This window comes from Armigeres subalbatus, chromosome 1 (genome assembly GCF_024139115.2).
Source record: "Armigeres subalbatus isolate Guangzhou_Male chromosome 1, GZ_Asu_2, whole genome shotgun sequence".
In the NCBI taxonomy this organism is placed as follows: domain Eukaryota; kingdom Metazoa; phylum Arthropoda; class Insecta; order Diptera; family Culicidae; genus Armigeres; species Armigeres subalbatus.
Window position 1 is genome coordinate 8,749,883 of NC_085139.1, and position 21,888 is coordinate 8,771,770.

At 39.1% G+C, this 21,888-nt stretch overlaps 1 protein-coding gene and 1 non-coding gene across 2 annotated transcripts in view; both read left to right on the forward strand.

Moving 5' to 3' along the window:
- Nucleotides 1-9,516, forward strand: part of LOC134220925 (condensin complex subunit 1) — a 59,765-nt gene extending 50,249 nt beyond the window's left edge. The window contains 3 exon segments of the mRNA XM_062700077.1: nucleotides 7,991-8,141; nucleotides 8,144-8,374; nucleotides 9,182-9,516. Coding sequence (XP_062556061.1) covers nucleotides 7,991-8,141; nucleotides 8,144-8,374; nucleotides 9,182-9,228 — 429 coding nt within the window. The 3' untranslated portion in view covers nucleotides 9,229-9,516.
- Nucleotides 7,817-7,898, forward strand: Trnal-aag (transfer RNA leucine (anticodon AAG)). The gene has a single exon. It is a non-coding gene; the product is annotated as a tRNA-Leu (tRNA).
- Nucleotides 9,517-21,888: the final 12,372 nt, after the last annotated feature.

Sequence of the window (21,888 nt, forward strand, 5' to 3'; positions counted from 1 at the left end):
AGAAGTTACGTATTGCTAAAACGGCTACTTACTGTGTCTTTTTCAATATTTCCTTCTTGAAAGAGAAACAATATCCCGTGTTGAAACTGCGGATGAATAAAAAAACTTGATGTGAAAATTTCAGACTTGCCTTTTAATAAATATAATTATCGTGAACAATAACAAATCTGGAACTCTCAACACCCATTTGTTGAAAGAGAGGACCACGGGGCATGTCGTCGATCCTGAGACATTTCGAAAATATTTGAAACTCTGACAGTTTTTCAATTTCATCTAAATCGTCATTTTCGATATCAAATCTTCATATTGAGTCCGACTAACTTTTCAAAAGGGTGTATGTGAAAATGGTTCAAAATATTTAAAAGCTGCACAGCAAAACGGAATGTTCGATTGTATGATTTTTCGCAAAGTTAGACAACTAAAGTGATTCTTAAGAAAATGTGCAAAAAATTTTTTTTGCCTTTAAAAATATCATTTTGTCACAAAACTCAAATATCAAAACCCTATCTTTTTCGAACGTAATTTTTATGGAAAACGGTCCATTATATTAGCATTCACCATAAAAATTTGGTGATGGTAAATAAAAAAAAAGTTATGACATTTCAAACATTACAATACAATTTCACATTTAAAAAAAATTTTTTCTGTTATTTGAGAATTGCAGTGATGCAGATTTTATTGTTAAGGGACGGATTTAAACAAGTTGTTTTCATGATATTTTGATTTAATTATTCATAGCATTTATAAGAAACTTAGACACGATCCAGTGTTGTGATCAAAAGAATTGATAATGTCATAATTTTAATAATGTGTAGGCGATATCAAGGAAAAAGCGAAAATTCTTTTTAATAGTTATTTGAAACCTCGGTTGATAATAACGTTGATAGAAACATATCAGAAATGTTATTTTTAAGACAAAAGCTGCAAAATCAAAAGATTTATATAACATCGTACGTCTATAGTTTACTCCTGCAAAAAATATACCTCTTGAGAATAGGACTTCTTAAGTGATCAGGGAGGAAACGGGTATCTTCAATAACAACAAATGCATGATGAGGTACATACCATGACAATGTTTCACGAAAAAAGCAAAAAAATTTACTACTACTAAGGTTGGTTAAAGATCTTATAGTAATTTTTTCTTCAGTCACAGCAAATGGGACACCAAACTAGTCAGTAAAAAACTTAAAAGTGATTTTGTTTATTGAGAATATTACATGAACAACATGAGTAGCCGCTTTCACCAACTGTTGTAGGCCGTTTGATGGAAAAAAAGTGTTCCAAAAAGAGTTACTGAAATCTCACCGAAAGCAATCCATAGATAAACTAAGAAAACGAGACTGGTTATGCTCCAATGTCCACATTAGATACTACAAATTTACGCATTTGCACGTCCACCTGCCGTCTAAACGCGTTGACAAAAAGAGCAAATCTTAGTATATCATCGGCTTGAGCAGAGCATAGCAGGAAGTCTCAAAGAAACGACAGCAACTTCTGAGGAAATTGCCAGATGGGTCATCGACAACGCTTAACTGAGGAAGATTACTAGAAGTATTAAGTGCTTTGAGAGCCCTTGCCACCGTACTCCATCAGCGAAATCTGTTTCAACAAATCAATCGGAAGATGAAGGTGTATCCAAAAGGTCAAACACATCAGAACGCTTTTAACGCAGGGGCATAGCTGGGATAAAAGTGACTCTGATTAAATGGGGAGTAAGATGGACTACGTTTATTACCCGAGAGAAAAAATACCGTAAGAGAATATAAGCACGGTTGTACGAAGAAAACCTCTTCAAATTAGGACCTGATGGGATGCTGGAAAATACAGGACTACGATAGAGGTAATTATAAATATGAAGAGAAAGGTTCTCGAATGCAGCCACGACAAGGAAAAGAAAAATTATTGATTTTGTCGATGCCAAGCCAAGTTCAGTCTGGCCGATCTATTCAGGATGCCATTGATGAGTTTCAAAACCAATAGAAATACAGTAAAAGAAGTGCAAAAACAATTTGAAGTAATAACCTGTTCTTCAACCTTAAAAATACTAGGGTACTGAGTCTACTGCCATTAACAAGATGAGACACAAAAGAAATAGTAGTTCAATATTTTGAAGATGATGAAGTAAAGTCTAGAGCTATGCTCTGGGTCAAAAAGATTATGTATCAGTAAAAAATGGATGGAAAGCGTCAAGCAATCCAAAAACGATTAATGATGACGATTTTGAAAGAAGCGTACATTAACGCTTCAAGGAAATTCACGATAATATTAAAATAGGTTTTTCCTCATTTGCAAGTTTTCCTTCGGCCAAGGCCAATGTAAGCTTCTTTTTCCAATTCAGGAACACATACATGTGTGTGTGCACAAACCCATGAGAATATTAATCTTATTTTACATAGTTTGAAAAGTTAATCAATTTAACAAAGAGACTTATTGAAACATGTTAACTGGTAGTCTTCTTTTGTTGTGAAAATACAACATCAAATTTGCTTATCTCCTGTTTGGATTGTCCAGATTCTTCCACTCATTGGAAGAAATACTTTTATTCTGCTGAGTTTGAAGAAAAATATATTGATCAGTTATCCATTTGAGCAATGGGTGACCACGGATAGGTGTGACACTAGAAAAACTATTTGTAAAACCTGTAGATATGAGTTTGTGGTCATATTTTGCTTGAAATTAGAAAGTTTAATCCTCACGATTTCATTTCAACAGAACAATCCAGCTTTTTAAAAAATACGAAAAACATACATTACAAAATGGTGAATTTTTAGTCATTTTGTGATTTTCTGAGAAATTACAGCTTTGTATTGCAAGATGAAGCGAAATTACAGTCCCATCACTGGAACGTACAACAAGCTACAAATGCATCCATTCGTTATTTATTTTAATGGAAGTACGCAAATTGAACACTCTAAGTTTTATTATAATTTCAAAGATTTAAGACACGATTCAGTATCCGTAAACTTGTTCATTGAAAATGATTAACTTTTTACGCGTTGATAAGCATAAAGAAGTCAAAAGATATATTTCATGTCTGATGGAGCAGCGTCGCAGTACAAAAAATCGTAAGAATTTTTCGAGCCTATGTCAATTTAAATCAATGTACGGAATTGATGCAGAATGGCATTTTTTTGCTACATCACATGGCAAAGGTCCTTGTGATGCTATTTGAGGAACAATAAAGCGCATGGCCACAAGAGCAAGTTTAGCCAAAGAACGTGAGCATCCAATTAAAACTGCGAAAGAACTTTTTGATTGGGCAAATCGTAGAAAAGAAAAAGATTTAACCAAATTATCATTTTGTTTTACTACTACTGAAGAGTACGAAATAAAGGCTTCAGAGCTCAGCGAGCAATTTAATAACGCGAAAACGATCCAAGGAACCCAAAAATTTCACTGTTTCATTCCATTGTCGGAAAATAAAATTAAAGCAAAACCACAGACAAACAGACATAACACATTGAACATTCACTCATAAAATTCATCGTCGTTCAAACACTAACGACATCTGTTGATTCCTGTTAGTTGGGCAAATCACGAACCAGATGGCGATAGTGAACAAACGTCAAACTAGAGCAAATCCGATGCGCGCGCCACGAGTGATCGATTGGCCAACTAATGATTATTTGAATTGACCAGTAAATCAGTGAACGATGGAAATTTGGCAAGTGTTATGTCTGTTTGTCTGTGGCAAAACTATACTCAAACTGTGCTGATAATAATTCAAAAGTGTTCGATATTTTAAAAAATTTGAATAAAAATAAATAAAAAATAAGTATTAATAAACTGTTTTCATGATATCATAACCCATACCAAAATTCAAACCCAAAACTCTTAAGAGTTTCTATAACAACATTGTGTAACTGCCACATTTAATTTAATACTTAGGATAATATTAATTCATTTTTATTTATTTATACATATAATATTTATACATATAATATACATAATATCGATGAATACAAAAAATATGGAATATCATACAAACAACTTGTTCAACTCACGCAAGGCTCTTAACAATAAAATCAGCATCAAATCTGCGATTCTTGAAAAAAAAATACACGGAAATTTTTTTTGTTTACTATATGTGAAAATTGTGAAATGTTTGAAATGTCATAACTTTTTTGTTTATTAGCTTTACCATCACCAAATTTTTATAGATAGTATATCATGGGGTAGTTCGTTTTTAAATAAGATTCGACGATTTGATAGAATTATTCACCACCGCAAACCAAACATACCACCAATAGGTAGGGGAAGGATGCCGCTACCTGTTGATGGTGTTGGTTTGCGTGGGAGAGCTATCAGATTCGTCAAATCGTCGTTTGAATCTTTGTTTACAAAAGCAGATAAGTCGTTTTGAAAATTTTGTCTTGATATAATGGACCGTTTTCCCTAAAAAAATTACGTTCGTAAAAAGATAGGGTTTTGAGATTTTTGTGACAAAAATGATATTTTTTAACGTAAAAAAAATGTTTTTACGGTGTACATTTTCTTAAGAATCACCAATTAGTTGTCTAACTTTGCTGAAAAAATCATAACAATCGAACATTCCGTTTTTGCTGTGCAGCTTTTTACATATTTTTGCACCATTTTCACATACACCCTTTTGAAAAAATTAGTCGTGACTCAATATGAAGATTTGATATCGAAAATGACGATTTAGATGAAATTGAAAAACTGTGCAAAGTTTCAACTCAATAGAAAATCATGAATTAAAAATTTTCTTAAATTTTGATGCTGTTGCTTGGAATCGCTCATATGTGAAAATTGTGAAATGTTTGAAATGTCATAACTTTTTTGTTTATTAGTTTACCATCACCAAATTTTTATGGTAGATAGCTAATATAATGGACCGTTTTCCTAAAAAATTACGTTCGAAAAAAGATAGGGTTTTGAGATATTTGAGTTTTTGTGACAAAATGATATTTTTAAAGCGCAAAAAATATTTTTTACTGTGCACATTTTCTTAAGAATCACCATTTAGTTGTCTACCTTGCTGAAAAAATCATAACAATCGAACATTCCGTTTTTGCTGTGCAGCTTTTTAAATATTTTTGAACCATTTTCACATACACCCTTTTGAAAAATTAGTCGTGACTCAATATGAAGATTTGATATCGAAAAATGACGATTTAGATGAAATTGAAAAACTGTGCAAAGTTTCAACTCAATAGAAAATCATGAATTAAAAATTTTCTTAAATTTTGATGCTGTTGCTTGGAATCGCTCAAGAACTCTGCAGAGAAAAGCATGAAGATCAGAACTATGCAGTCCTTTTTTTCTACTCTGTTGTACGGTAGTTATCGAAGGGTGTTTTTAAATTGAGTTGAGGGATCAAATTAAAATTTTCTTCAAAATTTCGGGAAGGAATGTATTTGCTTGTCAGCCTTAATGAAAAAGGATAGCAGAAATGTCTCGCTTGCGCTTACCTATCAGACATTTTTGACGAACTTAACTCACTGAACTTGCAGTTACAGGCAATGCAAACCTGATTGATTTCGCAAAGTTGATGTCGGAAATATTACAAAGTTTGATAAACTGTGAGGTTTGATTGAGGAAGAAGCAACTTATATGCGGATCTCGAATTGGAACTCAGGGCTCATCTTAACTCACTGGAGCAATAATTTGATGCGAAGATGCTTTATTAGTTCGCAATTTGTTTTCGTTTACATTGACTAGCCTGCCAGATGATGTTCAGAATGGATTGGAATGAATATGTTGATCTGCGGATTGGTTCATCGTCTTGTGAATCCGGAAAAAAATCAGCCAGTTTTGATGTGCATTATTCGAAGCGTATCTTAAAGTCACGTTTCAAGCTTTCAAGATTCTAATAACGTTTGCTTCTACATAATTTTGCGAGATTTTCAACCTATCTCCAGGTAAAGCCCAAAGCAAGAAACAGATCAAACACTGACGACGATTTGACATTCGCTTTATCAGACGCGCAAACTCGTATATCGAAACAGGTACCTCAAATGCAAGTACAAATATCGTACTGAATGAATCACTGCTTGATAAAAAATATTGAAATAAAAATGATTTAAGAATATATGTTGGTTCTTGATATCAGCATGACAAATTCAATCGGAAAATCGTAAAGGGTTGGGAACCACTGTGCTATCACATAGCGAGGCGATCAATTTGAACAAGACAGCGCCTACTTCGTTTTCATTTTTGTCTAGTAGAACCTTTATTATTAAGAGTCAGTTCGCCAGTTCTTGTTGTTCTCCGATTTGTCTGAAATTTTCAGAATTTGTCCATATATGTAAAAAAAGATATTTTGAAAAATTTCAGTGTTTTACGTGAAGGGAAAGTGGGGTAAAACGGTCCTTCAAAAATTAATGTAAAAAAAAACACGAAAATCGAAAAAAATGCATTAGCTTTGACGGTGATAGTCCGATTTTGTTCAAATTTTGTATGCATTTTCTGCTTTATTAGTGCCAACTGGTTTACATGGTTAAGAAATTGTTTACTTTCGGAGAAAATTCATTTTTTGTGAGAAAAATGTCAATTTTCTAAAGGGAATTTTTTTTAACAAAAGATCTAAGATAAAAAACTAAATCAGTAGGGCAACAGAGCAACTAGAGATTATTATTTCGATATAATATATAATATTATGTTTCAGGAACTCAAGAACAACCAAGAAAATTAGCATTTTCGGCAGAATTGTTTTTTAGGCCAGTTCTTAAAAATAGAGACCCTTTTTGTAGTGATGTTCAATGTTTTTTCATCTATGTATCTGCTCATGGAACGAACAATATCACAACCAGGATCAAATCGTTTGTCAGATATGCTCTACACGGAAGACATAAACTACCCAATAGTGAGTTTAATTCACCCAACCTCGAACATCCGTACGGGAAGCCAAAATTGAGTAAGTAGGGTCGAAGTAGTTTGCCTTTACTCCCATGTTAAAAAAGTACCCAACGGAAAATTTATTTACCCAAATGTAAGTTTAATTCACTTAACTTCGACCTCAGGTAATAAAACTCAAAATTGGCTTCCCGTATTGAACTGGCGTCGTTGGATTGTTTGGCTCTTATGTTTTTGACAACAAAAGAAAGAGTGGATGAAAGAGAAGAGAAAAAATAACTCAAAAGTAAGTTTAAAAATACTCAATTTTGGGTACTTTTTTTCTTCCGTGTAGAGTCTAGGTGCTCTAGGCCAGAGGTTCCCAAACTGTGGGCGATGATAGTTGTTGATAGTTGCGTCGGGTAAGATGCACATTCAACGGCAGAGACGGTTCCTGTAGTCCTCCTGGTTGATTCTTGCCTGATCTTGCGGATTGCGATGAACTGCGTACCCTTGTACAGGCACGGTTGTTACCCTCCCGTGTGGTACACTTGCCAAAGTGGGGCTTTTTGTGGCAATGTCTGGTTTCGTGACCGAACGCGAACGCAAGGCTGTTGGCACATTGCTTCACGTCGTTTCTTCGAGCGGTATATCTTATTATAACAAATTATCTGCTTTTACACTTAGCTTTAAAAAAATGCGGCCAAATCTGTATATGCTTAAATTCCAGAAAAATTGTTTACGAGCGTTTTAGCACTGCTGCTAATGGAGACAATTTTTTACATTTTCAAATTTTACCGAATTTGGGTTTCTTACCATTTTGGTTATCAACGCTAATTTATTGCATTATTTGTCCAGGGTATCATGAAAACGGAATAAGAAGGTCGCCCCTCTCGCCGAGGGTCAAACAATTTAAAATTTGTTATTTTTTAGCTACCCCCATTTGAACGTTACTAAAAGAGACTACAACCCTGATTTCATAAGCAGCGTGAATTGATTTGTTCGCCCCGCCCCCTATCAAGGTAGCGTGGCCGAGCGGTCTAAGGCGCTGGTTTAAGGCACCAGTCTCCTCGGAGGCGTGGGTTCGAATCCCACCGCTGCCAAGATTTTTTTTTCTATTTAAATAGTCGTAAAACGATTATATTCGCATATTAAATTCACATTAAAATGCATATTCTCTTAATTTAATTTCCAGGCCGCTGTCGCAGAATTCGAGAGCCGACTCGACGAGTGTCTTGCTATCCGCGAGGAAGGAGCATTAGGTACCGGTGGAGAAGACAACGGTGGTGACGGCTCCGGCTCACCGAAGGCCACCCAGGTGGCCGGCAGTAGCCGTGGAGGAACTCGAAGAAAGAACAGCAAAAAGCGGTATCTAAATCGGCGGTCAAAGGCAGAGGTCCGGTCGCGGGTGGCTCTAGGGCAGGAACTTGTCGAGGTCGTGCGAAGCAGTCTTCGTCGGAGAGTGATTCGGACAGCGAGGAAGAGAACATGCCACCGGCTGCTAGTGCGCGAGCAGCCGCACGTGCACGGCAGAATAAGGGAAAAAAGGTCACGAAGATCATCGAGAGTGATAGTTCAGGTAATTTTTTGATTGAGGCTTAATTCCTAATGCAGCGTTTTTGCTTTCGTATGCTTTTGAGATGTTTAATCTAAAAATTGTAGTGATTCCACCCCTACATTATACCCATTCCTGCAATTTCGATTTGAGTATTGCGTAAAACTGCATGTTTTAGCTTTGATTACTTTTATAAGCTTGTACTTACAGAAGCACAAATGACTTTTATTGTATAATATATATTTAAAAGATGCCAGTTGAATAAATGGTGCTTTCGATATTTGGTTTGTATTTTGTGAAGCTGTGATGGTAGTTGAAAATCTTCAATTAAAAAAAGCGGCGGTTCAAAATCCTCAAAACGGAAAAACGTCATCTGGGTTACTGTCACGGTTCTTTAGCTCCTAGTACCCATAACAAAAAAAAATGGAAAACAGATGAGATTTCTAATTTTCTTAATTTTGACGGTAGTATGAGCCAAAAAAAAGTCAATTTGCTTTATTTTTCTCTGAGAACAAGTAAAATTTTTGACCGTGCGATGGAAAATGAAACAGTTGTTGTTTTATTCCTCGAACAAATTAAGATGATTATAATTTTTGCCTGTACTCCGTCCTCTGGAACGCTATAAGATCATTCCCTAAAACAGCCTCTGTCGCTTTTGAAAATAAGCTTCCGTGAGAGCATGTGAACTATAATTAACCACATTTAAATTAATAAAAGGAGACATCCATAAATAACGTATGGTGGTAGAAAATATTTGCGTGACGTAATTTATGGATGTTCCATCGTTAATTGGTAATAACATGGTATCGATTTTTTCCGTTGTCTTTTCAGACACCACGCCTAGACGCAAAACAAAATGCATTCAAGCACTCAATTAGGATTGCACCAAATCAATGTTCATTTCCGTACACATCCCACCACACAATCCATGCTTTTTTTAAATTTTATATTGAGCATCCTCCTCTAAATTTATTATTGATGCCATTTTAATGTATATTAGAAAACACATTTTAAATATATTAGTTTGTATTTAGTTTATAGTTAGAGCTTTTAATTAACTGTAGGTTAGAATGAATTAGACTAGACAAGATAGTCAAAGCTTATTGATGCAATAGTGTGCTGCTAGATGTGTTTCGTATAAATCTCGAATAAAATCCTGCTGAGAACACTTAATTTTAATTTATACTTCTAGATGAAGACGAGGAAGAGGTCGCGCCGCAGCCTCCTAAAAAGGGGAGGGGGAGACGTTAGTTCGATTGGTTGCATCGTATTCGTTCGTTCGCGGTTCCAGTAACACTAATATATTTAACAGTTTAAGCTGAAAACACATAACTTCGTGAAATTTTGCATTTATATAGGTATCATATTTGTATTAAGTTATAAAGCATCCAATAGTGAAGTTTAAAGTTTTCGTTGCATAAATATTTGCTTGGGTTTCGTAAGGGCCCACATTTTTGTGACATTTTGTTGCAACTATCCAATATACAATATTTTTCTCTGAACTAACTATGCAATACCATTAACTCGATCAATCCGAAATCCATGTGCAGCTGTAAAATAGAACACATTCGTTAATTCAGTGCCGGGTATCAACACACTTTCTCCTACAACCAAGATTTATGCACTCCTGCGATATCGGGATCTACAACAGGGGTTGGACAGAATGATCGGAACAGGCAAAATTTGATCAAATTCAAATGATCATAACTTTGTGAAATGTAAACCGACATTGATTCTGCCATGGTTCGACGGGAAAATACATCGAGTTTTGGGAAACTGGGACAAATTTATATTCAAATCGCCGGATACCAAAGATAGTTCTGATTATTTGAGGGCATGTCGTCAAGATGCTATTTTTTGGTTGCTTGTATTTTTCACATGAGTAAAATCACATTTTCTCTCTTCTAGCGCTTGATTAATATATTAATGACACAGATCGGCTGCCAAACACCTGATATATGGCCATTTCCGTAAAATCGGTTCTGAGCAAAGCTGTCATAGTTATACTTTTTTCAAAAAACCCAATTATATTGATCTTCATGATGTTTGAAAGCCATAACAATACAAATATTTCTGGTGTAGAAGAGAATTACCTAAACGAAATTGTTTACACTGCAATACGGAGTGAATGATTCCATTTTCCTTAAACGGAAAGAGGAAATTCAAGGGGATCAACACTGGAATAGGCGATTTGGTTACCCAAGTTCCGAAGTACTTTGCGGGCTAACAACACCTTGCAATCGCAGGTGAGCGTCATCTTACTGAGCGTCTGTTCTCCATGTCCGGAAATTTAGGGGGTTTGGTGTCAGGCCCTGCAAGCTAGCCTTTAAAAAAAAATCTTGGGGTTGTATACAAGAAACGATCGCTCGACGTAAACGTAAACGTAAAACCAAATACATACAGTAAACTGAACAAATCATTCCGCTCTACATACAAGAGAAGGAACCATCCCACCGACACTACTACCCAGTTTTACCAGCCCCTCCCACTATGTGAGTAAGTAGGGACTCCACTGTCTAGCAGCTGGACCACCCCATTCATACACCCAGTTCAATAATTGATAATACCCTAAAAGTAGGCAATTACCATGGATTGGAACACGCTGTATAGGGGATGCATGTTGCATGGAAGAGCTAAAAATTTCAATAGTTTAGCGTTGATAATCAAAAGTTTCAATTGGGCTTATTCTACGAGTCGAGTGACGTGAGGTGAGTCGATTTTAGCAATTCTCACGTGAGGTGACCATGTTATTCAAATGGGGCTATACGACTCTTCTCACTTCATTCGAGCAATCTCACGTCACTCCACTCGTAGAATAAGCCCAAATACTACTGGCAAATTGGTGGAGAGTTTGCGAATCGATTGATATATAAATCATTAAAATCCATTGAAAGATAAAGGATCTATTAATGTTATACAAATCTTACATGATTTCGTGACGGTCCCCAATTTGAAAATTTTCATTTTACACCCTGTATCCGAGTCTTCCCCTTAGACGTAGTTTACGTCAAAAAACATACGCAATGAACAATCAACAAGAACCGGAACCATCGGCGAAGACCACTGCAAATCTCTCAACTTCATCGGGAGCACACGCATACTCGCCGATGTACTCAAGGACCGTGGAATCGGCATCGTAGCTCTGCAGGAGGTTTGTTGGAAGGGATCAATGGTGTGAACGTTTAGAGGTAATCATACCATCTACCAGAGCTCAACACACACGAGCTGGGAACAGCTTTCATAGGCGATATGCAAAGGCGCGTGATCGGGTGGTAGCCGATCAATGAGAGAATGTGCAGGTTGGGATCAAAGGCCGGTTTTTCAACTTCAGCATAATCAACGTCCATAGCCCACACTCCGGATGATGATAAGGGCGCATTCTAAGCGCAGCTGGAACGTGAGTACGACAGCTGCCCAAGCCACGACGTCAAAATCATCATATCAGATTTGAACGATCAAGTTGGCCAAGAGGAGGAGTTTAGACCGACTATTGGAAAGTTCAGCGCTCACCGGCTGACGAACGAAAATGGCCTACGACTAATTGATTTCGCCGCCTCCAGGAATATGGCCATTCTCAGCACCTACTTCCAACATAGCCTTCCGTATCGGTACACCTGGATATCACCACTCCAGACAGAATCACAAATCGACCACGTTCTGATTGATGAACGGCACTTCTCCGACATTATCGACTTCAGGACATATCGTGGCGCTAACATCGACTCTGACCACTATCTTGTGATGGCTAAACTGTGCCCAAAACTATCCGTCATCAGCAATGTTCGGTACCGCGGTACGACCTAGAGCGACTGAAGCAACCTGATGTCGCCACTGCATACGCGCGGGCCCCTCTTGAGGACTGCTGGAATACAGTCAAAGCAGCCATTAACTACGCAGCGGAGAACAACGTCGGGTATATGAGACGAAGTCGACGGAACGATTGGTTCGACGAAGAGTGCAGACAGATTCTGGAGGAGAAGGACGCAGCGCGGGCGGTCGCCCTGCAGCAAGGTACCCGGCAGAACGTGGAACGTTATAGACAGAAGCGGAGACAGCAGACCCGCCTTTTTCAGGATAAGAAACGCCGCGTGGAAGAAGCGGAGTGCGAGAAGATGGAGCACCTGTGCCGTTTTCAAGAAACACGCAAGTTCTATTAGAAGCTCAACGCATCCCGCAAAGGCTTCGTGCCGCGAGCCGAAATGTGCAGGGATAAGGATGGGAGCATCTTGACGGACGACCGTATGGTGATCGAGAGGTGGAAGCAGCACTACGAAGAACATTTAAATGGCACTGAGAGTATAGGCAGTGAACGTCAAGGCAGCTGAGGAAATGACTACGTCAGTTCAGCGGACGACGGAAGCCAACTAGCCCCCAGCCCCAGTTAGGCCATCCAACAGCTAAAGACCAATAAAGCAGCTGGTAAGGATGGTAAGGATAAAGAGCTCATCAAAATGGGCCCGGAAAAGCTGGCCACTTGCCTGCACAAAATGATAGTCAGAATCTGGGAAACTGAACAGCTACCGGAGGAGTAAAAGGAAGGGGTTATATGCCCCATCTACAAGAAAGGCGACAAGCTGGAGTGTGAGAACTTTCGAGCGATCACCATCCTTAATGCCGCTTACAAAGCGATATCCCATATCATCTTCCGTCGTCTGTCACCATTAGTGAATGAGTTCGTGGGAGGTTATCAAGTCAGCTTCGTTGACGGCCACTTGACAACGGACCAGATCTTCACTGTACGGCAAATCCTTAAAAAATGCCGTGAATACCAGGTCCCAACGCACCATCTGTTCATTGATTTCAAGGCGGCATACGACAGTATAGACCGCGTAGAGCTATGGAAAATTTTGGACGAGAACAGCTTCCCTGGAAAGCTTACCAGACTGATCAAAGTGTTCACAGTGGCGGAAAGCCGGACAAAACCTCATTTTTTTTTCGTGAAGCCCATATTTTTTTAATTTAACGTATATATTGAATGAGCTAGTTCCAAAATTTTTTGATTGTAGCTTGTAAATTAAATTTTTGATGTCTTGTTGAAGTTCATTCCGTAAAGTGTCTCCCGAACAAATATGTATGGGAAAATTTGGCTAAACTTTTTTGGGAAAGATTCGAAAAGATTATGCATTAAAATCTATTTTTTGTCTACTTTTGTCAGGAGGGTGAAACGCTTGTCATCCGCGGTACAATGGCACTCTACCCGACATCGTTTTTGGTACTTCGGTTTTTTGGTACCCGATTTCTGGGTGGTATACCCTAATTCAACTGCTCATCTTGGGTGATAGCCTTGTACGTAGTCAGTGCCAATTATCGACAAATACCTTTTTCTGACGAAAACTTGTTATTAGTTGAGAATTATCAAGCCTTTTGTGCTTGTATACTCATTTTGTATCGAAATAAAGCACGTAAATACGTCTGAAGTTTTGTTAGCATGAATATAATGAAATAATAACAAAAACATTGTACGCCATATATTGCTTGAATAATGGGTAGACGAATAAGCCACCTCTTCAGTATCCTGACTTTTGTCTACTTTTTTCTACTTAGTGTGGTGAATTGCGCATAGCTGTGTCAAAGCGGGAAATTTACTGGTGTAATGTTAGAATGAGGACGCTGTCTTTGTTCTAGATCCTAGGGCCTGGGCTTGCGGAAGGCCTTGGATAACATAAAGTATGTCGGATAACTATTTTAACTTCAAAATGAATTCAACGTTTCAAAATTACTCTGTGATGAAGTTTTGAAAGTAATCTCAGAAACCGTCTAAGACGAATTAAGTACTGTCCATTTAATTCCACCAGTTAATTAATTAACTGGTGGAATTAAATGGACAGTACTTAATTCGTCTTAGACGGTTTAATACATTCCACTAAACGAGCTTAATATATTTTTCTGAGTAATCTCAGGTTTTGTCCGGGATTTGTATGAGTGATGGACTTTCGTGCCTGTTGTTCAACATTGCGCTAGAAGGTGTCATGCGGAGAGCCGGGTGTAACAGCCGGGGTACGATTTTCAACAGATCTAGTTAATTTATTTGTTTAGCGGATGACATCGACATTGTCGGCCGAACATTTGCAAAGGTGGCAGAACTGTACACCCGCCTGAAACGTGAAGCAACAAAAGTTGAACTGGTGGTGAATGCGTCGGAGACAAAGTACATGCTTGTGGGCGGAACCAAGCGCGACAGGGATAAGATCTTCCTCGGATCCTTGCTAACGGCTGATAACAATGTTAGTCGTGGAATACGAAGGCGCATCATTTGTGGAAGTCGGGCCTACTACGGGCTCCAGAAGAAACTGCGGTAAAAAAAGATTCACAAGATGTACAAGACGCTAATAAGATCGGTAGTCCTCTACGGACATGAAACATGGACAATGCTCGAGGAGGACTTGCAAGCACTCGGAGTATTTGAGAGACGGGTGCTTAGGACCATCTTTGGCGGTGTGTGCAAGAAGACGGTGTGTGGCGGCGAAGAATGAACCACGAGGTCGCCCAGCTCTACAGCGAACCCAATATTTAGAAGGGGGCTATCCATATACCACAGTTTGGGGGAAGGGGGTATGATGAATGTCCACGGTTCACACAAAGTTGAAAATTTGTTCTAGCTAGGGAGGGGGTATCTAAAATTGATCAAAACCTGTCCACGTGGTATATGGACAGCCCCAAGGTAGCTAAAGCCGGAAGGGTACGACGGGCAGGGCATGTTGCAAGAATGCCGGACAGCAACCCTGCAAAATGAGTGTTCGCTTCCGATCCGGCAGTTACGAGACGACGTGGGGCACAGCCAGCGAGGTGGGCAGTGTTAGAATGTACATCGGATATCGGCTCGCCCTTGAACGTGTAGACTTTTTCTGTGTAGAGACATAACGACCTTAGAGCTTTTGCCAATTTTTTCAGTCATTCGAATGTATACTTTCAAACGACTCGGTCACAATAAAATAGTTATAAGTTTTTTGTTCCATAAAACTGTGTTTTATTTCGTAGTTGTGGCCAACAGGTTATAGGCCCAGATCTGTTTCCGTGGCGCGAGTGCGGTAGAATTTGGCTCAAATAGATTTTTGGTTGAAATAGTGTTTTTTCGCTAACAACAAGTCAGGGAAAGTGCGCTTGAAAAATTCAAGATGGCGGACGCAAAATTCGTAGTGGAAAAGTTGAGTGAAACAAACTATGCTACGTGGCGTTTCCGAATGGAGCTGATTCTGATCAAGGAGGAGCTGCACGACATGGCCAGAAGCCGGTTCTACCAGACGCTGCTTGGCTGGCAAAAGATGGAAAAGCTCGAGCAATCATCGGACTTGCATTGGAGAACAATCAGCTAACGCACGTTATGAAAGCTGAAACCGCTAAAGACATGTGGGAAGCTTTGCGAAAAGTTCACCACCGGTCATCATTGGTGAATAAAATACACTTGTTGCGAAAGCTTCTACGCTTGCAGCTTGACGAAGGTGGAAACATGGCCGATCACATCGCAAGTGTGATGGAATTATCGCAACGTTTGGAAGGCATGGGAGACACATTGAACCCATTCTGGTTGATGGCAATCCTGCTGTCTAGTTTACCACAGTCATACGATGGACTCATAGTCGCATTAGAAAGCAGGAAAGACGACGAATTGGATCTGGAGTACGTTAAAGGAAAGCTCTTGGACGAGTGGAGAAGACGTGATGAAAACTCAATTCTCCAGAACAAAGCTTTGAGGGCGGACAGTGAAAAAATTTCTGGAAAGCGAGAAACGAAGAAAACGTGTCACTACTGCAAGCTTGAGGGACATTTTCGCAAGGATTGCCGTAAGCTTGCACAGGATCGGAAGGAAAAAGAACACAAATACAAGGACCAAAGAGGAAGGAGTCAGAAAGCAAAGTTAGCGAAGGAGAACGAAGAAGAGTTTTGTTTTACCAGTGGTGAACTGCTACAAAACAACGATGTTGCATGGTATCTGGATTCTGGAGCTACGTCGCATATGGCAAGCGACGTTTCTAATTTCAAGGCAGTGTCAAATGTTGGTGCATCGATCACATTGGCGAATGGAAGCAAGGTTTCATCGTGTGGATCTGGTGATGTGCGGTTGACTGGCGTTGATGGAGAAGGAAATTATCGGAACATTTTGGTCAAAGGAGTTCTGCATGTACCATCTCTGAAAGGGAATCTACTTTCGGTCAGCAAGATGACGGACGAAGGTTGTGAAGTGGTTTTTGATAAGAATGGTTGCAAGGTGATCAAGAATGGAAACATTATTGCTGTTGGTGAACGAAAAGCTAGTTTGTACCAACTAAAGAAACACGGAAAGGCTCTGCTGGCTGCGGTTAAACATCAAGATAACTGTCAGCATACGTGGCACCGTAAACTCGGTCATCGTGAACCGAGAGCTATCGAGCGCATCGTGCGAGAGGAAATGGAAACGCACCTGAAGCTAGTTGACTGTGGAATTCGATCAGTCTGTAAAGTCTGCTGCGAAGGTAAAATGAGTAGAGCACCGTTCACCGTATCGGAGACCAAGACAAACGCCGTTTTGGATTCGGTACACACTGATCTATGTGGGCCACTGGAAGTGAGCACACCACGAGGAAATCGATTCATAATGACGATGATCGATGATTTTTCTCGTTTCACTATGGTGTACCTATTCACCCTTATTCTGCGTCTCGCACGAGTCGAGACGACAATTCTCGTTTCGTTGTCGCATGACTCTTGTCGTTCTATTCCGAATGTCGACTCGCGCGAGGCGAGACGTTCATTTCGTATCGAGAGGATGGATGAACCGACACCGAATTGAAGTTCACTCCGAGAAACGTCAAACTGTGAAAAGTTTATCGCGTTGTTTAAAATAAGAGCGAAACGAGCTATCTTGTAAATAAAATATGCTTCCTATTCAACATTTTTCTTGAAATATAACCGTCAATACATATTATCATTATTTTTTTCGTCATTCTAGAGTTTTCTCACAATAAATTGGACGATTTTGTATTAACTTTTGCGAAAAAAAAAATCTTAATAAAATTCGCCCTTTTTGAGAATTGTAAGATCTGTTCTACTACCAGCTAGTCGGAATTTCCAGTAAAAAATCAAAAACAAACCCCATTTTGGTAGTGATTATTTCAGTGAAATCAAAAAGAAGGCTTTCCTGTGTTGTTTGCGTTTTATAAGTTCCAGCTACCTGCAGCAGGAGAAAGCAGTTTTCTTCAGGTGATTTGTTGTTACGCAGCTAAACACATTTGGAAGGAAGCGGATGCCGCTTGGCTTTGAAGATAGGAATCCGAGACGATGGGAACCTGGACGAAGAATTCCCAGGCCGTAACGAGGTACGAATCCGAGACGATGGGAACCTGGACGTGGAATTCCCAGGCCATAACGAGCATACATGTGTTCTGATGTACCGACCTGGCCATTGACATGCTGTACGCGAACGAGGCACTTTAAAACAAGCATGCTGATGAAGGAAATGGAGCGGATCCTTTCTGATCTTTTTGGTCACTATTTATATTTAATGTACCCTGTTATTCAACCAGAGTTTAAATAAATGATTTACCAAACCGTTGAAAGACACTTTGGGAACTATTCATATGTTTAGAACCTTTTATATAAGACTTCGTTAACCGGAATTTTCTGTAGATTTTTTCGAAAACCCTTAGCAAAACTTTAAAATAAAACCCTTACTGCAGGATTCTTCTAAGACCTTCACGACAGTTCTTAGAAAATCTTTTACAGCATCCTAAGGAATTTTTGAAGCACTGTCCGAGAAACATTTATTTGATTATTCGTGATTTTTTTTCTGGAATATTTAGTAGCATTCTCGAAATCCTTTAAAAGAATTATTTTGACGTTTTTTTGCATGAATCTTGGCAGGATTTTTCACAGTATTCTTCGGTTTCCTTTGCAATAGTCATTGGAAAATTTCATCTATCTAAGATTAAACAAGAATTTGAAAGATGGCTCTTTAAGAATTCTTGCAAGATTATTTAAAACGTTGTTGCAGCATACTTTGCTACCCTTTTAGCGAACGTGCTGAAGTATAATTAGCAAAAATTTCAAACGACTTTTCAGAAACCACATGGTTCTTCAGGTATTCCTTGCAGGATCCATTGGAAAGCTTTTGCAGTATTCTTTGGAATGCCTTCGCAGAACTCACTAAGAATCTTCTGAGACATTCTTCGAACACATTTTAAATGATTCCTCTGAAACCCCTCGGGAATCTTTTTATTTTTTTAAAATCATTCCTTTCACTAAAATAATCGGAAATCCTACGCAGAAATGTTCAAGAAATTCACGTAGGATTTTTGGGCAAATTGAATATGAGCTTGATGACTGTACGTTTCGTAGTTGCTACTCCGTGGTTGACCAGAATAATTGTAATTCCACAGGGCACCAACGGATGGAGCATGGGTGTTGTTTTCCAATCTCAATGTTCACAGTCCAAGAGCTCTAAACTTTTCAATGGTTTTCAGCTGTTTATCAGGATGTTGGCTTGGTATGAAAATTTTACTATAAACGAGTCCACTGGAAATCCTTTAGGAATTTTTACGGAAGCTGCTCCAGATATTCCTCCGGAATACCTCTGGAAGACCCTCCAGAAATTCCTCTGGAAGTTCATCCAGGAATTCCTCCGGACGTTCCTTTAAGATTTCCTTCGAAAGTGTTTCCAGAAATTCTTCCAAGAATTCTTATGGAAGTTTCTCCAGTAATTCTTGGATGGCTTTCTAGGAAAAATGTTGGTAATATTGTTTGACTATAATCTGTAGACTTTGAAAGTTCCTACGGAAATTTCTTCAAGGAGTACACTCTAGTAATTTCTGCGGAAGTTGATCTAGAAACTCCTGCGGGAGTTCCTCCAGAAAATCCTCTGGAAGTTCTTCCAGGTGTTCCACTGGAGGTTCCTCAGGAATTCGTATGAAAGTTTCTCCAAATATTCTTATGAAAGGTCATTCAGAAATTCTTATAGGAAAGTCATCCAGAAATTCCTCAGGAAAGTAATACAAGAATTCTTCAGGAAGCACCTCTAGGAGTTCTTGTAGAAGATCCCCCAAAAATTCTGAAGGAATGTCATTCAGGAATTATTTTGGAAAGTCATCCAGAAATTCCTCATGAAGGTCATACAGGAAGGAAATCCTCCTGAAATTCCACTAGGAGTTTCTCCGAAAGATTCTCCAGGAATGTTTCCAGAAGTTTTTTCCAGGAACTCCTCTAGAAGTTCCACCAGAAGTTCCTCCATAAGTTGCTCCTGGAAGTTCCTTCAGAAATTCTTCAGGAAGCATCTCATGGAATTTCTCCGGATTTTTTTTTTCAGAAATTTGTCTGAAAGTTCTTCCAAGTATTCTCCCAGATGTTCCTCCAAGAATTCCTCTGGGAGCTCACTCAGAAAAAAATCTCCGCATGTTCCGGGATTTCCTTCTTCCAGTTTCAAAAGTTCTTATGGTAGGTCATCCAGGAAGTTCCTTTTAGGAATTCCTACGGAAGTTCTATTCGGAATTCCTCCGGAAGTTCTTTAATGAATTCCCCCGGAGTTTCCTTACGAAAATGCACCTGAAACTCCTTCAGGAATTCCACCGGAAATTCTTTTAAGAATTCCTTCGGAATTTTCTTTAAGAAAATCCATCTGAAGTCTTAAGGAATTCCTTCGGAAGTTCCTTTAAAAATTCCTCCGAAGGTTCCTTTAGAAATTCCTCCGGAAGTTCCCTTAGAAATTCCTTCGGAAGTTCATTTATGTAGGAATTCCTTCGGAAGCTCCTTTAGGAATTCCTTCGGAAGTTCCTTTAGGAATTCCTTCGGAAGTTCCTCCAGGAATTCCTCCGGAAGTTCCTCCAGGAATTCCTCTGGAAGTTCCTCCAGGAATTCCTCCGGAAGTTCCTCCAGGAATTCCTCCGGAAGTTCCTCCAGGAATTCCTCCGGAAGTTCCTCCAGGAATTCCTCCGGAAGTTCCTCCAGGAATTCCTCCGGAAGTTCCTCCAGGAATTCCTCCGGAAGTTCCTCCAGGAATTCCTCCGGAAGTTCCTCCAGGAATTCCTCCGGAAGTTCCTCCAGGAATTCCTCCGGAAGTTCCTCCAAGAATTCCTCCGGAAGTTCCTCCAGGAATTCCTCCGGAAGTTCTTCCAGGAATTCCTCCGAAAGTTTCTCCAGGAATTGCGTCGGAAATTATTTCAGGAATTCCTCCGGAGTTCTTTAAAGAATTATTTCGGAAATTCTGCTCTGGAGTTCTTTCGGAAACTTCTCTTCTCGGAAATTCCTTCAGAGATTCCTACGGAAATTCCTTCAGGAGTTCATTGGAAGTTCCTCCACGAGTTGCTTCGGAAATTCCTCCAGGATTTCCCTCGGAAACTCTTCCAGAATTTCCCTAGGATATACCTCCAGGGGTTCATTGCGAAATACCTTCAAGGATTCTTTGGAAATTCCTCTACGAGTTTAGGAAAATCCTCCAGGAATTCTTTCGAAAATTTCTCCAGGAGTTCCTTCAGAAATTCTTTCAGGTCTTTTTTGGAAATTCCTCCAGGACTTCCTCCGAAAATAACTCCAGGAATACTTTCGCGAATTCTTCCAGGAGTTCCTTCGGAAATTCCTCTGGAAGCTCCTTTTGAAATTCGTACATGAGTTCCTTCGAAAATTCCTCTAAGGGATCCTTCGAAAATTCATCCAGGAGTTCTCTCGAAATTTCTCCAGGAATTCTTTCTGAACTCTTTCAGGAATACTTTAGAGAACTCCTCCGGAAGTTTTATTTAGGAACACCTCCGCAAGTTCCTATATAGGAAGACCTCCGGAAGTTTGTTTATGAATTCCTCCGAATATTACTTAAGGAATTCCTCCGGAAGTTTCTTAAGAAATTCCTTTGAAAATTTTCTTTAGGATTTCCTTCTGAAGTTCTTTCAGGAATTTCTGCGAAAGTTCCTTTAGAAATTCCTCTGAAAGTTCCTCAAAAAATCCTCCGGAAGTTCTTCCAAAAAATCCTTCGTAGGATCCTTCAGGAATTCTTCCGGAAGTTTCTCCTGATATTCCGTTGGAAATCTTTCTGGAATTCCTCCGGAAATTTCACTAGGAAATGGTTCGGAAATTCTTTCAAAAATTATTTCGGATATTCTGTCCTGGGATTCCATCGGAAACTCCTCCGGGAATTCCTTCCAAAATCTCTGCTGGAATTCCTTCAGAAATTCCTCCAGGAGTTCCTTCGGAAATTTCTTCAAGAAATCCTTATAAGATTACACCAGGTATTACTTCGGAAATTCCTCTTAGAATTCCATCGGAAGTTTCTCTAGGATTTTTGTCTGAATTTGATCCGGAATTAGGAATTAGAAATTAGTTTTGGTCAACAAAACCCTGACAATAATAGAAAAAAACCTGCCAAAGCCGTCATTTCTCCTATATAAAAACATTTTTGAATCGTAAGATTTTCCAGCTTAAAATCGTTTTGTTGGGAACCACGCCGATGTAAGCCATCTCCGGCTATAATTGCTCTCATCGTGATGCCGAAGACGCCAACGCTGCAGAGTAAAATTACAAAAAAAGCCACCGGCGGACCGGTACACACTAGTATCCAGACCCTTCATTTATGGCACTAAAAA